This window comes from Pseudophryne corroboree, chromosome 5 (assembly GCF_028390025.1).
Source record: "Pseudophryne corroboree isolate aPseCor3 chromosome 5, aPseCor3.hap2, whole genome shotgun sequence".
Lineage (NCBI taxonomy): Eukaryota > Metazoa > Chordata > Amphibia > Anura > Myobatrachidae > Pseudophryne > Pseudophryne corroboree.
In genome coordinates this window covers 466,924,901-466,942,213 of record NC_086448.1, presented here as the reverse complement: position 1 = coordinate 466,942,213, position 17,313 = coordinate 466,924,901, and the positions used below count along the sequence as shown (strand labels likewise).

The 17,313-nt window shown below is 44.4% G+C and overlaps 1 protein-coding gene across 2 annotated transcripts in view; it reads left to right on the top strand.

The window, feature by feature from the left end:
• OTULIN (OTU deubiquitinase with linear linkage specificity) overlaps window positions 1–17,313 on the top strand; it is a 285,053-nt gene that overhangs the window by 179,039 nt on the left and 88,701 nt on the right. For both annotated transcript variants that reach the window (XM_063922959.1, XM_063922958.1), the window contains exons 4-5: window positions 5,003–5,227; window positions 11,782–12,054. In XM_063922959.1, coding sequence (XP_063779029.1) covers window positions 5,003–5,227; window positions 11,782–12,054 — 498 coding nt within the window. The remainder of the gene's footprint in view (window positions 1–5,002; window positions 5,228–11,781; window positions 12,055–17,313) is intronic.

Genomic DNA, 17,313 nt, shown 5'->3' with positions numbered 1-17,313 from the left:
ACTAATTTTCATAGCAAAACGCTGGAGTAAAAAGTCTATGGCCTCACCTGTGTATCTTTTTCTCATATCTCTGATCAAAACTCGCCAAATTTCCATGAGTTTATGCTGCTGTACCCGTGTATAATGCCCAGATGTACCAATTGGCTCATATATTGTGTGTAAATCTGGCTCTGGTGCTAGCCAGTGCTTCCTGAGCCATTTAGCTCACCGCACGTCCCTGCTGGATGTAGATTATATGCTCTTTATGAAAATTATCTCAGGCAGGTTGAAATTGATTTTATATTACATTATGGAGCCAGACTAAACTGGTTTTATTTGGGGCCGCCATTCTACGGTTTACATCCGCAGGGTGATCTCCGTGATAGTCGGCTGCCCTGACTCCTGGACATACCCCCCAGGCTGTTATATTAATTAACTCTTCCCACCCAGTCTAGACAACTCCCTGTTTCACCAATGGAAGGAAAAGGGCATTGCTATAGTGAAAGATGTGTGTGACCCAGGGGGCACTGTTATTTCATTTAGTGTCCTGCATGATGGTTATGGTATCCCACATAAACAATTCTACATGTATCTTCAAGTAGTTCATTTAGTTCGCACTGTTCTGTCACATTGTACGTCTACTAGCTCACCTGATTTGCTTTATAACTTGTTGTCTTTTATATTGCTTCATCCAAATAAGAGTAAATATCTTAAGGCCATACACACTGGGCGATTTTGAGCTGATAGCAGCTCACTTTTGGTGTGTTGAGCTGCTTTCAGCTCAAAGCCGCCCAGTGTGTATGCACAAGCGATGAGTGCTGATGCGTGCTCCCAATTAATCACTGGCGGCCACTGTTCATCTACTGGTATTAACAGTAGATGAACGGCGGGGTGAGCGTCTTAACATCGCTTCCTGCTATGGAAAGCCGTTCACCCCCGCTGACATCGCTGGGGCAGGGGGGGAAAAGCGCTCAGTGTGTATGCACCTTCAGTGTAGATCTTTTTGGTAACTCGTAAGGTGTGGCCTAATTCTGAGTTGATCGCAGCAGCAAATTTGTTAGCAGTTGTGCAAAACCATGGCCCTCATTCCAAGTTGATCGCTCGCTAGCTGCTTTTAGCAGCAGTGCAAACGCTAAGCCGCCGCTCTCTGGGAGTGTATCTTGGCATAGCAGAAGTGCGAACGAAAGGTTAGCAGAATAGTGGTGACATTTTTTCAAGCAGTTTCAGAGTAGCTGCAGACCTACTCCTTCCTTGCGTTCACTTCAGACTGTTTGGTTCCTGGTTTGACGTCACAAACATGCCCTGCGTTTGGCCAGCCACTCCCCCCGTTTCCCCAGGCACGCCTGCGTTTTTACCTGACACGCCTGCGTTTTTAGCACACTCCCGGAAAATGGCCAGTTACCACCCAGAAACACCCACTTCCTGTCAATCACTCTACGATCAGCAGAGCGACTGAAAATCGTCGCTGGGCCTTGTGTGAAATTGCATAGTTTTGTGTGAAAGTATGTCGCGCGCACTGCGCACCATACGCATGCACAGAAGTGCCAATTTTGAGCCTGATCGCTGCTCTGCGAACGACAGCTAGCGATCAACTCGGAATGACTACCCATGTGCACTGCAGGGAGGGCAGATGTAGCGTGCAGAGAGAGTTAGATTTGGGTGGGGAGTGTTCAATCTGAAATCTAAATTGCAGTGTAAAAATAAAGCAGCCAGTATTTACTCTGCACAGAAACAATATAACCCACCCAAATCTAACTCTCTCTGCAAATGTTATATCTGCCACACCTGCAGTGCACATGGTTTTGGCCAACTGCTAATAAATTTGCTGCTGCGATCAACTCTGAATTACCCCCACGGTGCGATTTTTGCTTATGATTTTGACTATATAGTCAAAATCATAAGAAAATTTAGCACGTATCGCACTGTGTGTAAACAGCTTGCGATACCTATGCGCGCTCCCGGGGGGTTGGTATCGCAAGAAAAAATAGACTCTGCAGGCATGACCATTTTGACTGTGTTGTGTACAATCTAGTTTCTAGTATAGTCAAAATTGCACAAAGTCAGATAGCAAGTAAAGATAGTCAATATCGGTGGTTCTGGGTTCCGGGGAGTTTAAGGGGAATCGCAAAGTCAAAATCGTAACTTACTCAATATCTCACCATGTGTATGCACCTGTACTCTCTTGTTTGGAAACAGCCCGTAGCGTCCTGGACAGAGGACATACCTACGATAACTACTACATATGATTTGCTTATTCACTATGACTCCGCTCTGAGATTTCTACGTTGCTCCTTGTTACAGAATGTTCATATTAGGATGATTAATGGTCTACATCTCTACTGAACTCGCAGGAGACGTATGGTGTGGGAAGTCAGGCAACGGTCTTAAATGCAAACATACCCATGCAACTTTTTTTCAAACCTATGGTTATTCCCAAAAATACACACGCTTTGGGGAAATGTAGTGGTTTTTTTATTCATAATATTTTTCACTTAAAAGTAATCCATTGGCTCTTTTGTGTGTTCACTTCAAGGAATAGGAGCTTGGTCCAGATGCAGTGCCGACTATTCCACTTTTGACGGTAATTGTAACTAAAAGTAATTTTATGTGATTGGACTGTCTCTGCCCCTCCATTTTTAGGTGCGATCAAATCATTAATGCTAACCACTTTATATTATGACAGATAGACTGTCCTCTCTGCATTGGAACGAGTAGTCTCCTTTTATAGAAAATGGGGAGCTTACATTGACTCACTTGACTCCACTGCACAGTCCAAAATTATTGCAGGTAATTGAAACAACCTCCTGGTACTTGCATAGAACTGTGATGTGAAAGATGACTAGATGTGCTAAGCCCAGGTGTCTGCCTCAGTCTAATGGGGCCTGATTTGTGTTATGCCATGGGCTAGCCTGTCCAGGATGGTGATAAGATCTGCCTCAAGATATTGCAGGATTGACCATTCTTTAGTTACCCCCCCCCCCACCCCCACCCCCTCCGATATCTTAAACATATTTTAGTTTACTTTATATTACAGTACCATGATACTTGTTATTACTGAGATGTCTGAATCTTCATTTTTTTTCTCCACTTCACTCTAGTAATCACAGTTAACATTTATGTTCTAATAATATGGCACTTATGCACCTGATTTCATGTTTTCGTTACCTATTTCTGGTGCCTATTTCTGTGATGAGCTTTATTATTCTGACTTATTGCACCTTATTACTTATGCTGCTGTAATATATGTTGCTTTATTTTAAATAATAAACATTCTAAAAAAAACAACAACAACCACAACATGTTCTTGCATCAGACTGTGTTTGAAATAAATATCTAATACTGCTGTTTGTTTAACATTAATGGAAAGATGAAAAATATGTGATGATGGGGGGGAAATCAAGTCGTGGGTGTCGTGGACACCTACGAGTGGAAATAGTCCCTCTTGGTCAGCATGCCGACTGTCAGGATTCTCAAGGGGGCAGGATGTAGGGGGAGGTGTTGTGAGACCGCCGGTCACATAACTACATCCCGTTATGGCAAAGACTCTGCCTTTATATAGCCATAATCCTTTTTAAAGGTTTTTTTATTTACATTCCTCTTGGATGTGCTACTGTCAGGTTACAAATGTATTAATTATGGAAGTCGAAACTAAAAAGTTCTATCTTAGGACAATGGTAATTGAGTTGCTCTGAGAAGTGAATGCATGGCTAGAAAATGCTGGAAGAAGAAGCTACAGTGACAAAGCCTTGTATTTAGTAAAAGTTTCTGGAGGGCACATGTAGGAAAACAGATTAAACATAATTTGTAACCTGATTCTGGATTTGGCATTTCATTTATCCTTTACATAGAGCTTTCTTACAGTATGTTCCAAATATTCCAGTGAGCGTTATTTAAAAAACTAAAATCTAAATAAATAAACAACCTATGTTTATCTGAGAGAACTGTTGTACTGGGTATACCAAAGCTGAAACTTGATCAGTTTCCATTTTATAGCTTACGTCTCGCAGCACTGTGATTGGTGAGGATGCCCCTAAGACAGTCCACAATGCCTATCTACCTAGAATCTTTTACAAAGGCTCTTCTGGGAGTAACAGCCATGGCAGAATACAATTATTTCCACATGCAGCTTTCACAAAGCTCTATGTAGCATGTAAAAATGCTAAATTATATTGTCTCCCTCTGCTTTATTTTAGTTTAGTTTTGGAGAGATTCCTGTCACCATGGTGATTAAGAAATATGCCCAACATTCCAGTCCATAAGAATATACCTCTTCTGTGCTCTCTGGAATGGGTGTGGATCATCAAGTCGACAGTGTCTAGGTCGACAGGGTTTCTAGGTCGACAGGTCAAAAGGTCGACATGATTATTATTTTTTGGTGTCGTTTTCTGCGTACAGTGACCGGGAAGCCGAATTAGTGCACAGTGTCCCCTCGCATGTCTCGCTTTGCTCGCCATGCTTTGGGCAAGGTGCCTTACTTCGCTTGGCACAGATTACCATTCCTATCGTAGACCACGTGGATTGTTAATTATGAAAAAGTAAAAAAAAAGAATAAAAATTGGAAAAACTCATGTTGATCTAGAAACCCTGACGACCTTCCAACCCTGTCGACCTAGTGACTGTCGACCTAAACATTGTCAACCTAGACAGTGTCGATCTTCAGACCGGATCCCCTCTGGAATATCTTGTAGGTCACCAGTAGATATGCCAGTAGCCTATATATTGTTGAGTATATGCATAGTATTACATCATGCTGAGCTGTTTATTGATCAGCGTTGAGTCGGAAACCTAATAAGAGTATCAAATAAATCGAATGTTTAAAAAAAGCATTTGTCTGGTTATTAAGCAGTTCCATCTCTTGTAGAATGTAGTGTGTGAAGTGCTTGTATGTCTTGCTTTTCTAGTTCTGTCACAGTTTCCTGTGCTAGTAACCTGTGGGAGTGTAGGGATGAGTAATAGATGACATTTTGTTTATGGAAGCCTTTACTATTGAATGAAATTACTCACAATATTCATTGTTCTTTAGAGAAAAGCCTGGTGATTTCCTGGACACACAAGACATTTCTACTGACCACTTTCAAGGAATAATGGCCTCTGGCCCCCTGAATGCTACTCTTGTGAATCAGATTACAAAGAGGTCATCTGGAGAATGGACCCCTCCAGGTGATGAGAACACAGACATGGGAAGCCTAATTGACTGCAGCAAGAGGTCCAAGTTGCTTCAGGATTCCCACCCTCACGTGATTGCTGGGTAATGCATTTTAAGTTGCTATTTTTATGTTTTTGCTAAGACCCCCACCCCTAGGTTAAGCAGAGGTTTAACTTTTCTTGTTAAAGAAGTGAGTGGTACATACTGTATACTACTTGTTGATTCTCTCAGATTCAATAGGCAGGATTCAAATCTTCTATTGCCCCCGATCTCCCGTCTAAAGTGACGAGAGATCGCGGGCCGATATTCTAATGACCCCCGTTTTCGCGCTGATCGCGCCCATAAGGGACTGGTTTAGCCCCGTAAAGCGGCTAAACCCGACTAAAGACATGGGCGCGATCGTGAAAAGTCCCGTTTGTGCGTCCAAACGGGTCACACTTCACGCATTTCAGCTCGCCAGCCCTGGGGGTGGCGAGCTGAAATGCTGATATCGCACTCATCAGCAGTAACATTTGTATACTGCCGGCGGGCGCGATGGGGGCGGGAGGGGGCAGAGAAGATTTGAATCCCGCCCAATTAGTCAATTATGAGCACGTATAGTATTGAAATCTCTGGTTCTTTGGAAGAGTTAAGAGGGGTACACACGGGGAGATGTGTACTGATCGATCTATCACAGAACGCTCAGCACACATCGCAATGTGTGCTGAGCGATGGGGGGGAGGGGGGCGGACAGTGAAGTGAGCGATCTGACTAGATTGTGCCTGCAGGTGGGGCCGCGCATTGCTGTCACTATGGGTCATACACACGGAGCGATGTGTGCTTCATTTCTAAGCAGTCTAGTCAGATTGCTTAGAAATGAAGCAAAAATCGCTACACGTGTACCCCCCTATAAGCCACTGAAATGTAGGAGATGTGCACTTCATGAAGTTGGATTTGACCATGAGCAGGCGGTACTGAAAATATTGCAGGTACTGAGGTTGCAGCATTCTCAGCACCTGCTCTATTTTCATCATTACTGACACTTGGTATGGGCCACTTCTCCACTCTTTAGAAAACATGACATATCTCCCCCCTTTGCTAGATGCCCTTGGACACAATGCAGTGCTACTATTAACTGGGTGTGACATAACATGGATATATTTTTTTGAAGAACATACAAGGCTAATGAACACGGTTTCCTTTTTAGGAACGATGCATTAAGCGTGTACGATATCCGATATCTGTGCCAGCTGAGTCCATTAGTGCAGTGATTTTCACCCTTTTTCAGTTCGCGGCACACTGAACAAGATTTGAAAATTGGCAAGGCACATCATCAGTTCCCCACAGAAAAAAAATAACACACACTGGGAAATAAAACAAACATATATTGGTCCCCAAGGGGAAAACACACACACCTTGTCCTCAACAGTAATTAAAATAATGCACTGCCCCCCCCCCCCCCCCCACACACAGTAATTGAACACACTGTCTGCCACAGTAATTCCACACATTGCCCCCCCCCCCCATAGTAATGCCATCATACTGTCCCCCATAGTAATTGCGCACATTGCCTCCCTCATAGTAATGCCACCACACACTGTCCCCAATTGTAATTGCACACATTGCCCACCATAGTAATTTCTCCACACTGACTCCCATACTAATGCCACCACACGCATTGGCCCCCATAGTAATTAGTGGGTACTACCCTGTAGTTAAGACCCAGAGGTGGATTTTTCCTTGCAGCTTCAGGAGCTGCGAGGAGAAGTCAGCAATAAAAGGAATTCTCTGTGGTTTAACGTTCATAGAAACCCATTGATTTCACATTGTACACAAGAATCGGTGGATTAAATAGCTCAGAGCGTGAAACCCCATGGCTTATTGTATTTGCCCCCTTATTTTTTAAAAAGGTGTGCAAGTAGTCTGTAGTCATACCAGTAATTTATTATAAAGGGATTACTTTGGATACTGTTAATAGTAACCATTACCAGTCTTTAGGTACTGGCAATTAAGATAAAAAAATAATCTGTAATTCATATAAAATAATATAAATTGACATGTTTTGAATGGGAGCTGCAAGGAGCTGGAGCTATTAGTACAGCATTAGTATTTTATTACATTGTATTCATTCCCTCTCCTCAGCAACTAGTCCTTTAAGTTCGCAAGCCATTTAGGCATGTTTACTAAACAAAATTGAAACTGGAGCCTTTGTTCTAATTTTCACACATTAGATCCTTAAAGCAGTTCCACCAGCTAACATTTTAGTATTTGCTTCTGTAATGTACTAGTTGATATTTTTTATTATTTAATTCTAATGTTTTTTTTTTCTATTTCTGCCAATTTCACTTGTGTACTGCGACCTTGGGCTTTGGTCTTTTATGTACGCTACCTAGTTACTGGTTTTAAACCTATCCTTGTATATTTCTCTTTCCCCATCTGGGGAATACTGCCACCAAGGGGTTGTGTTAGGGATGCAAGAGCTGACACAGAAAAGGTTAAAATAATATTATAAAGCTCCTCCCCAACCACTCCTCTGTTTTTGTGATGCTCCTCAAAGTAGTTGGTTTAGTAGCGCTTCATTTTAGGCAGTGTTTTGTTTTTTTAAACATTTTTCTAAGGTAATAATCTGGAGTATAAACAAAAAAAAGTGTTTTTCCTTCAAATTGTGCGCAAAACAGCCAAAAATAGTGTAATCAAGTCACAGGGGGTAACACCACACCCCTACAGATACTATTGGACCATATAATTGGACAAGATTATACAGGTCAGGGCGCTTAATACATAATACAAAAATAATTAAACATAAAAAGCACTCAAAATAAAATATGACCCTGTTTTGCTGAACAGTTGGTGGTTCCTATGGAATTCTTTTGTCTTCCAATCATTCTGTGTTAAACGTATTTATATAGAAAATAAAAAAAGATACAACAAAGAGTACAATGTGTAGTATTGTCAAAAATAGAAACATTGAGTCTTCTGGGATTACATGAAGAGACAGAAGAATATGGCTAAACCTACAGCCACAGAAAATCTATGGTTAGTTCTCCAAGATGTTTGGAACATCCTCTCTGCCGAGTTCCTTCAAAAACTGTGCAAGAAGAATTGATGCTGTTTTGAAGGCAAAGGGAGGGTGGTCACACCAAATATAGATTTTCTTTACATTTCTCTACTGTTCTTTACATTTTGTTAAAAGATCAAAATAAAGTTAAACTATTAACACTTCTATTTTTGAAAGCATTCTTACTTTGCAGCGTTTTTCCCCACACCTGCCTATAACTTTTGCACAGTACTGTATATATGCGTGCGTGTGTTGGGGGTGAGGGTGGGGCAGAGTATTGGGCGCCAAGATTTCTGTTACAAATTGGTTATACAGGTTGAGTATCCCATATCCAAATATTCTAAAATACGGAATATTCCGAAATACGGACGTTTTTGAATGAGAGTGAGATAGTGAAAGCTTTGTTTTTTGATGGCTCAATGTACACAAACTTTGTTTAATAGACAAAGTTATTAAAAGTATTGTATTAAATGACCTTCCGGCTGTGTGTAAAAGGTGTATATGAAACATAAATGAATTGTGTGAATGTAGACACGCTTTGTTTAATGCACAAAGTTATAAAGTATATTGGCTAAAATTGCCTTCAGGCTGTGTGTATAAGGTGTATATGTAACATAAATACATTCTGTGCTTAGATTTAGGTCCCATCACCATGATATATCATTATGGTATGCAATTATTCCAAAATACGGAAAAATCCGATATCCAAAATACGTCTGGTCCCAAGCATTTTGGATAAGGGATACTCAACCTGTATCTGTGATTTGTACAGAACGGAACATTTTGGAAAATTACTGTCTTTTCTTGGAAACGTATACTGTCGCTGTGCCTTTGAGATATTTGCTCTTTGAAAAATTTGTATATGTACTTCTAACCGTTTAGAAAAGCCTGAAACTTATATGAATTTTTTTGCCGGGTGAGGAAAGATATCAATGACACAATGAAATTCAGGCAAGTCTAAGGACCAGGTTGTATTTAGGAAAGTCCATAGTTTCTAAGGGTCTCGAGCTATGTAATCCGAGTACAGATGTCTAATACGCAATATATTTGTATTCAGGAAGCAAAATAAGAGGCTCGGTATATTGTTAGGGACCATAGACCGGTTGAAGGTAGTGGCAGTTTGCGAATTACAGCATAAAGGGGCTAATTCAGACTGGATTGCAGTCTGTATCCTTTTGTAGAGTGCGCTCACGGACCGTTGCAGGGGCAGGCGCTCGCGGACCATTGCGGTGAGTGTTCCACGGTGCTGCGTGACATCACATGCAGCCGCTGCGGCCCGGGACGCGGCGGATAGCCGCATGCACAGCTAGGATGGGGTGTAGTACGGTATGCCGGCGCTCGGGCTGCCGGCGACCAGCATACCGGCGCCGGGAGCCCGACCGCCGGCATACCGACAGTGTGGCGAGTGCAAAGGAGCCCCTTGCGGGCTCGCTGCGCTCACCACGCAGCGGGCACGGTGCACACTATTTTACTCTCCCTCCAGGGGGGTCGTGGACCCCCACGAGGGAGAATAGTTGTCGGTATGCCGGGTGTCAGGATTCCAGCGCCGGTATACTGTGCGCCGGGATTCTGACATTCGGCATACAGAAGACCACCCCTAGGATGTGCACTAGCTGCGCAGGCAGGGAGCTACTCGCTGGCTGCGAAGGCATCGCTGCCGTGCGATGCTTTCACACCCGTGCAAGGGGGCAGAGCCAGACATGCGGGGTGGACTAGCCCTGTGCTGGGCGTACCCCCGCATGTCTGAGAAAATGATTGTAGATGTGCTAAATTTATCTGCCAAAGTCCTTTTAATAGCCCACCAGGCCTGTGTCTCTTTAAAAAAGTAAAAGCAGTTAAGCTACCGGAGCATATGGAGAGAACGGACAAATGGTGACATGACAATCCTACAACAACCAATCCAATTAAATAGTGAAAAAGAGCTGCATTAGAGAAACCTTGGAAGTCCGGAAAACCTGCACTGCCATTTGGTTTAGATTTATAGGTAATCTGTGTATATTCTCTATGTGCTCCTATATGGAACTACATATTTTTTTAAGGGATGTGTGGATAATTCATATTTATACATAGATCTGCAGTTAAAATACAGAATTGTTTAATATAGTTTGGGATATTGCCACCAGATTAATCGGTTCACTACAATGCACTGTCTATCTAGTACAGTGTTCTACTTACCTTGATGGATTGCTGTCTCATATAGACTGACAGCATTGTAGTAACTCTGATTTCTGGTCTTGATACTATTTTCCTTCATATCTCTTCACATCTATGGGACTCTGCACCTGCAGCACCCGGGGTTACGCCCCCTTTCTCTGCCTCTTGCTCCCTGCTACATGAACTAATGCAGTGCACAATGCATTTATGTCATCCCTGTTCTTGTTATCACATCATGTCAGACCAATCGTATTTGAGGTCCCAATTTCATTAGTCACACTGAAATTTCAAATACCATCAGCCTAAAGCAGTTCAGTGATGATGCTAAGCTGAGCTGTACATCAACCATGTCTATGTGACCCTCTGTTGTGGGGGATATATGGTGGTCAGTTGATTGTTAACGTTTTCAAATATTTTTAATTTAGCCTTACAATTTGATGGGAAACAAACAGTTAAGGTGGGTACACACTGGCAGATATATCTGCAAATCAGTGGATCTGCAGATATATTTATAGCTGGTTCGGCCAGTGTGTTGTGCATACACACTGCTCGATCTGTCGTGAATGGCCCATCCAGTTGAGCTGTCAATCACTGCTGGTGGGTGCAGCATGTGTACGGGTGGTCGGTTGACCGCCCATACACACAGAACGATGTACCAATATATCTGTACGTATATTGGTCATCATGTGCTGCAGGGCCGACGTGATATGTCTGTGAACGACGTCGTTCACAGACATATATCAGTGGTACACACTGGCCGACGGTCCAGTGATATATTGGCCGTTCAATAGATCGCCCAATATATCGGCTAGTATGTACCCAACTTTAGTTTATTTCATGTGGAAATACGAAAGAATGAAAGAAAGACAAACAGCAACAAAATCCCTCACAGAATATTGGTGCAGTGTGTGTTTTATTATTTTTCTTTAAAACTCTTCACCATCAGATCAAGTTCTGTATACGGTTTGTTAGTATAGTTCTTTATATTATAGTGAAACAGTGGTGGAGTTATAGCGTTTACATTTCTGACCCTGAAATGACTCTTTTCTCTGAACTCACTGTAACAAGGTGTACCTAAAACTAATTTTACTGTAATATATTTATGAGCGAGAAAAATCATATAGTATAACAAATGAGAGGCAATCTACAAAATAAGGTGGACACTGCTTTTAATGGCATCATTGCTAATACTTGTGTTAACACCATAAAACAACAGATGGAAGGTTAGCTGTTAACATCACAGCAATCTTATGAATGAAATGATCATTATGCAGTCTGTTACAGGATTACATTTTACGCCGCTCAATCTTGCCCATTCACTGTCTTGTACAGTGTTTTGTTCTTTCATGTAGTGGAAGCTTGTGAAAGGATAATACACATAATAAAGCACTCATACAAAACTCTTCATATACAAACCTTCCGCGTTTCACATACTCTATTAATAATCTATATATTTTTGTTTTAGTGATGGAACTGTAAGTGGCTGTGATTCAAGCAGTGAGCAAACACATTTGTCAGAGGTTTCGGCAGCTGTAAATAGCTGTACAGACTCCAGAGATGATGAAATAAGCGATATGGCATATGCACCAAGTCATGTGTCTCAGCACCCAGAACATAACACCACAGAGGTTCCAAATGCCGTTGATGGGATCAGCAGTTCGGAAACTACTCAAAGAACAAATACCAAGGAGATTGTGGTTCATTCATGTGCATTAGAAAAAGACTTGTCCCTGGACACGTGAGTATTTACATTGTCATGATGAATATAGAAAATGATATTATTTATTTATGCACCTTAATTGTTATTAGATTATCATTTAGGTGATTTTTCTTTTTTACATTATTACAGAGTTTTTAATTGTTACTGCTGTGGGGTACACTGGGCTCCACAAGGAATGACATTGGGGTGTAGCGTAGGATCTTGATCCGATGCACCAACAGGCTCAAAGCTTTGACTGTTCCCAGAATGCCTAGCGCCGCCTCCTCTATAACCCCGCCTCCGTGCACAGGAGCTCAGTTTTGTAGTTGGTGCCATGCAGTAAGCAGGCATACAACAAGATGGAGTCTCTCCTCCCGATAAACATTCTGGAACTGCGGGCGGTGTTCAATGCTCTGAACTTGACCCAGAATTTAATACAGAACAGACCTGTTCAAGTACAGTCTGACAACGCCACCACGGTGGCGTCTATCAATCATCAAGGTGGCACTTGAAGCTGCATGGCAATGAGGGAAGTATCACGGATTCTTCAGTGGGTGGATCGTCATTTGCCAGCCATATCGGCAGTGTTCATTCCGGGGGTCCTACACTGGGAATCGGACTTTCTCAGTCATCAGGACATACACGCCGGAGAGTGGAGCCTCCATCCAGAGGTGTTTCAACTTCTCGTGGACAAGTGGGGCCTTCCAGATGTGGACCTGATGGCGTCTCGACACAATCACAAGGTTCCGGTCTTCGGAGCAAGGACAAGGGATCCTCAAGCAGCGTTCGTGGACGCACTGGCAATTCCATGGAACTTTCGGCTGCCATACGTGTTCTCTCCGGTGTCACTCCTGCCCAGAGTAATAAGGAAGTTCAAGCAAGAAGGAGGAATCCTACTTCTGATCGCTCCCGCGTGGCCCAGACGGCAATGGTTCTCAGACCTTCAGGGTCTCTCGATGGAGCATCCTCTTCTACTTCCACAACGCCCAGATCTCCTCGTTCAGGGCCTCTGTGTATATCAGGACTTAGCCCGGCTGGCTTTGACGGCGTGGCTCTTGAAGCTTCCGTCTTGAGGGTCAAAGGATTTTCTGAGGTGATCATTCAAACCATGTTGAAGGCCTGGAAACCGGCTTCTGCTCAGATTTACCATAAGGTGTGGAATTATTATTTTGCTTGGTGCGCATCTAACAATCATGACGCTTACAAGTTTAGTACGGCCAAACTTTTGGCATTTCTACAACAGGGCCTGGACTTGGGCCTTCGTCTGGCCTCCATCAAGGTTCATATTTCTGCCTTGTTGGTTTGGTTCCAGAGAAAAATTGCTACTTTACCTGATGTACATACCAGGGCCGTAACTAGGGGGGGGCTAAGGGGTCACGTGCCCCAGGCGCCGGATTTCATAGGGCGCTGAGAATGCTGATGGCTCCCTCGGCTAGCTACTCTCCCGCCCCCCGCCGCGATCTCCTCGGCTAACTACTCGCTGGCCCCCCGCCGCGATCTCCTCCTGCTGCCTCAATCTCCTCCCGCCACAGCGTTATGTTAGGGTCCCGATGCTGCTGCTGCATGGCTCCGACCGTCCACGCGCCCCTCTGCCCATCCGCCTATCCGAGCCTCCTGCAAACACACCCGGGCCCGGCTGCCAGCCTGCCAGAGCCTCCCATACAGAAGGCGGCCATCCGGAGGTTTTGAAGACAGCAGGCTTGTCGCCTTCCTCTTCAGGCAATTCAGGCAGTTCTTCAGGCAAGTGGGCAATGTGAGGGGGAGACCAGGCAGGAGAAGCAGCCCTTTAAGTAAATGCAGCATATGTGTGTATGTATATGTATGTATATATATATATATATATATATATATATATATATATAATATTACTGTGTTTATGTATAATGTGCATATATACAGTATATACTGTATATACACATACCGTGTTAATACTGTGTGTTTATATTTATATATATATATATATATATATATATATATATATATATATATATATATATATACACACACACACACACACACACACACACACACACACACACACACACACACACACATACTGTGAGATTATACTGTGTGGAAATGTGCCCAGGTGCCATCAAGTAAATGTCCAGCAAACGAGATGCGGCACTCGCGGGTCCTAATGTAAGCCGTGCGCAGCAGGTTTTCCTGGCTTGTCAATGTTTCATTCATATAAATTTTGTTTATTTGAATTAATGAAACGTTGACAAGCCAGGAAAATCTGCTGCGCACGGCTTACATTAGGACCCGTGAGTGCCGCATCTCGTTTGCTGAAATATATTGTATGGGTTGGGTTCATGTGACCGGTGGTTGGGAGACCGCCGGTCACCATACCGACGCCGGGAACCCGGTTATTAGATGGCTGTTGGGGGCGAGCACAAAAAGCTCCTTGCTGGCTCGCTGTGCTCGCCACAGATTCTGTTCCCACTCTATGGGTTTCGTGGAATAGTGCCTGTTGGTTGGCATGCCGAGGGGTGGGCTGTTCACTGTTTGGGGTCCCGGCGTTGGTATAGTGACTGGTGGTCTCCCGACCGCCAGTCACATAACTGCATCCCCTATTTCTCTATCGTCCTAGTGGATGCTGGGGTTCCTGAAAGGACCATGGGGAATAGCGGCTCCGCAGGAGACAGGGCACAAAAAGTAAAGCTTTTCCAGATCAGGTGGTGTGCACTGGCTCCTCCCCCTATGACCCTCCTCCAGACTCCAGTTAGATTTTTGTGCCCGGCCGAGAAGGGTGCAATCTAGGTGGCTCTCCTAAAGAGCTGCTTAGAAAAAGTTTAGCTAGGTTTTTTATTTTACAGTGATTCCTGCTGGCAACAGGATCACTGCAGCGAGGGACTGAGGGGAGAAGGAGTCAACTCACCTGCGTGCAGGATGGATTGGCTTCTTGGCTACTGGACATCAAGCTCCAGAGGGACGATCACAGGTACAGCCTGGATGGTCACCGGAGCCGCGCCGCCGGCCCCCTTGCAGATGCTGAAGTCAGAAGAGGTCCAGAATCGGCGGCTGAAGACTCCTGCAGTCTTCTAAAGGTAGCGCACAGCACTGCAGCTGTGCGCCATTTTCCTCTCGGCACACTTCACACGCGGTCACTGAGGGTGCAGGGCGCTGGGGGGGGGCGCCCTGGGAGGCAAATGTAACCTATATAAAGGCTAAAAATACCTCACATATAGCCCCTAGAGGCTATATGGAGATATTTAACCCCTGCCTGATTTCTCTAAATAGCGGGAGACGAGCCCGCCAGAAAAGGGGCGGGGCCTATCTCCTCAGCACACGGCGCCATTTCCTCTCACAGCTCCGCTGGTCAGGACGGCTCCCAAGTCTCTCCCCTGCACTGCACTACAGAAACAGGGTAAAACAGAGAGGGGGGGGCAAATTTATGGCGATATTTTGATATAACAAAGCAGCTATAAGGGAGCACTTATTATAAGGCTATCCCTGATATATATATAGCGCTTTTGGTGTGTGCTGGCAAACTCTCCCTCTGTCTCCCCAAAGGGCTAGTGGGTCCTGTCTTCGTTAGGAGCATTCCCTGTGTGTCTGCTGTGTGTCGGTACGTGTGTGTCGACATGTATGAGGACGATATTGGTGTGGAGGCGGAGCAATTGCCAAATATGAGGATGTCACCCCCTAGGGAGTCGACACCAGAATGGATGCCTTTATTTATGGAACTACGGGATAGTGTCAACACGCTAAAGCAGTCGTTTGACGACATGAGGCGGCCGGACAATCAATTAGTGCCTGTCCAGGCGACTCAAACACCGTCAGGGGCTGTGAAACGCCCTTTGCCTCAGTCGGTCGACACAGACCCAGACACAGGCACTGACTCCAGTGGTGACGGTGACGAATCAACCGTATTTTCCAGTAGGGCCACATGTTATATGATTTTGGCAATGAAGGAGGCGTTACATTTAGCTGATACTACAGGTACCACTAAACAGGGTATTATGTGGGGTGTGAAAAAACTACCTATAGTTTTTCCTGAATCAGAAGAATTAAATGACGTGTGTAATGAAGCGTGGGTTGCCCCTGATAAAAAGCTGATAATTTCAAAGAAATTATTGGCATTATACCCTTTCCCGCCAGAGGTTAGGGAGCGCTGGGAAACACCTCCTAGGGTGGACAAGGCGCTAACACGCTTATCTAAACAAGTGGCGTTACCCTCTCCTGAGACGGCCGCACTTAAAGATCCATCAGATAGGAGGATGGAAAATATCCAAAAAAGTATATACACACATGCAGGTGTTATACTACGACCAGCTGTAGCGACTGCCTGGATGTGCAGTGCTGGGGTAGTTTGGTCAGAGTCCCTGATTGAAAATATTGATACCCTGGACAGGGACAATATTTTACTGTCGTTAGAACAAATAAAGGATGCATTTCTTTATATGCGTGATGCACAGAGGGATATCTGCACACTGGCATCACGGGTAAGTGCTATGTCCATTTCGGCCAGAAGAGCTTTATGGACGCGACAGTGGACAGGCGATGCGGATTCAAAACGGCATATGGAAGTTTTGCCGTATAAAGGGGAGGAGTTATTTGGAGTCGGTCTATCAGATTTGGTGGCCACGGCTACAGCCGGGAAATCCACCTTTCTACCTCAAGTCACTCCCCAACAGAAAAAGGCACCGACTTTTCAACCGCAGCCCTTTCGTTCCTTTAAAAATAAGAGAGCAAAGGGCTATTCATATCTGCCACGAGGCAGAGGTCGAGGGAAGAGACAGCAACACGCAGCTCCTTCCCAGGAACAGAAGCCCTCCCCGGCTTCTACAAAAGCCTCAGCATGACGCTGGGGCTTCTCAAGCGGACTCGGGGACGGTGGGCGGTCGTCTCAAAAATTACAGCGCGCAGTGGGCTCACTCGCAGGTAGATCCCTGGATCCTGCAGATAATATCTCAAGGGTACAGGTTGGAATTAGAGACAGATCCACCTCGCCGTTTCCTGAAGTCTGCTTTACCAACGTCCCCCTCCGAAAGGGAGACGGTTTTGGAAGCCATTCACAAGCTGTACTCTCAGCAGGTGATAGTCAAGGTACCTCTTCTACAACAAGGGAAGGGGTATTATTCCACTCTTTTTGTGGTACCGAAGCCGGATGGCTCGGTAAGGCCTATTCTAAATCTGAAGTCCTTGAACCTGTACATAAAGAAGTTCATGTTCAAGATGGAGTCACTCAGAGCAGTGATAGCGAACCTGGAAGAGGGGGACTTTATGGTATCCTTGGACATCAAGGATGCGTATCTCCACGTTCCAATTTACCCCTCACACCAGGGGTACCTC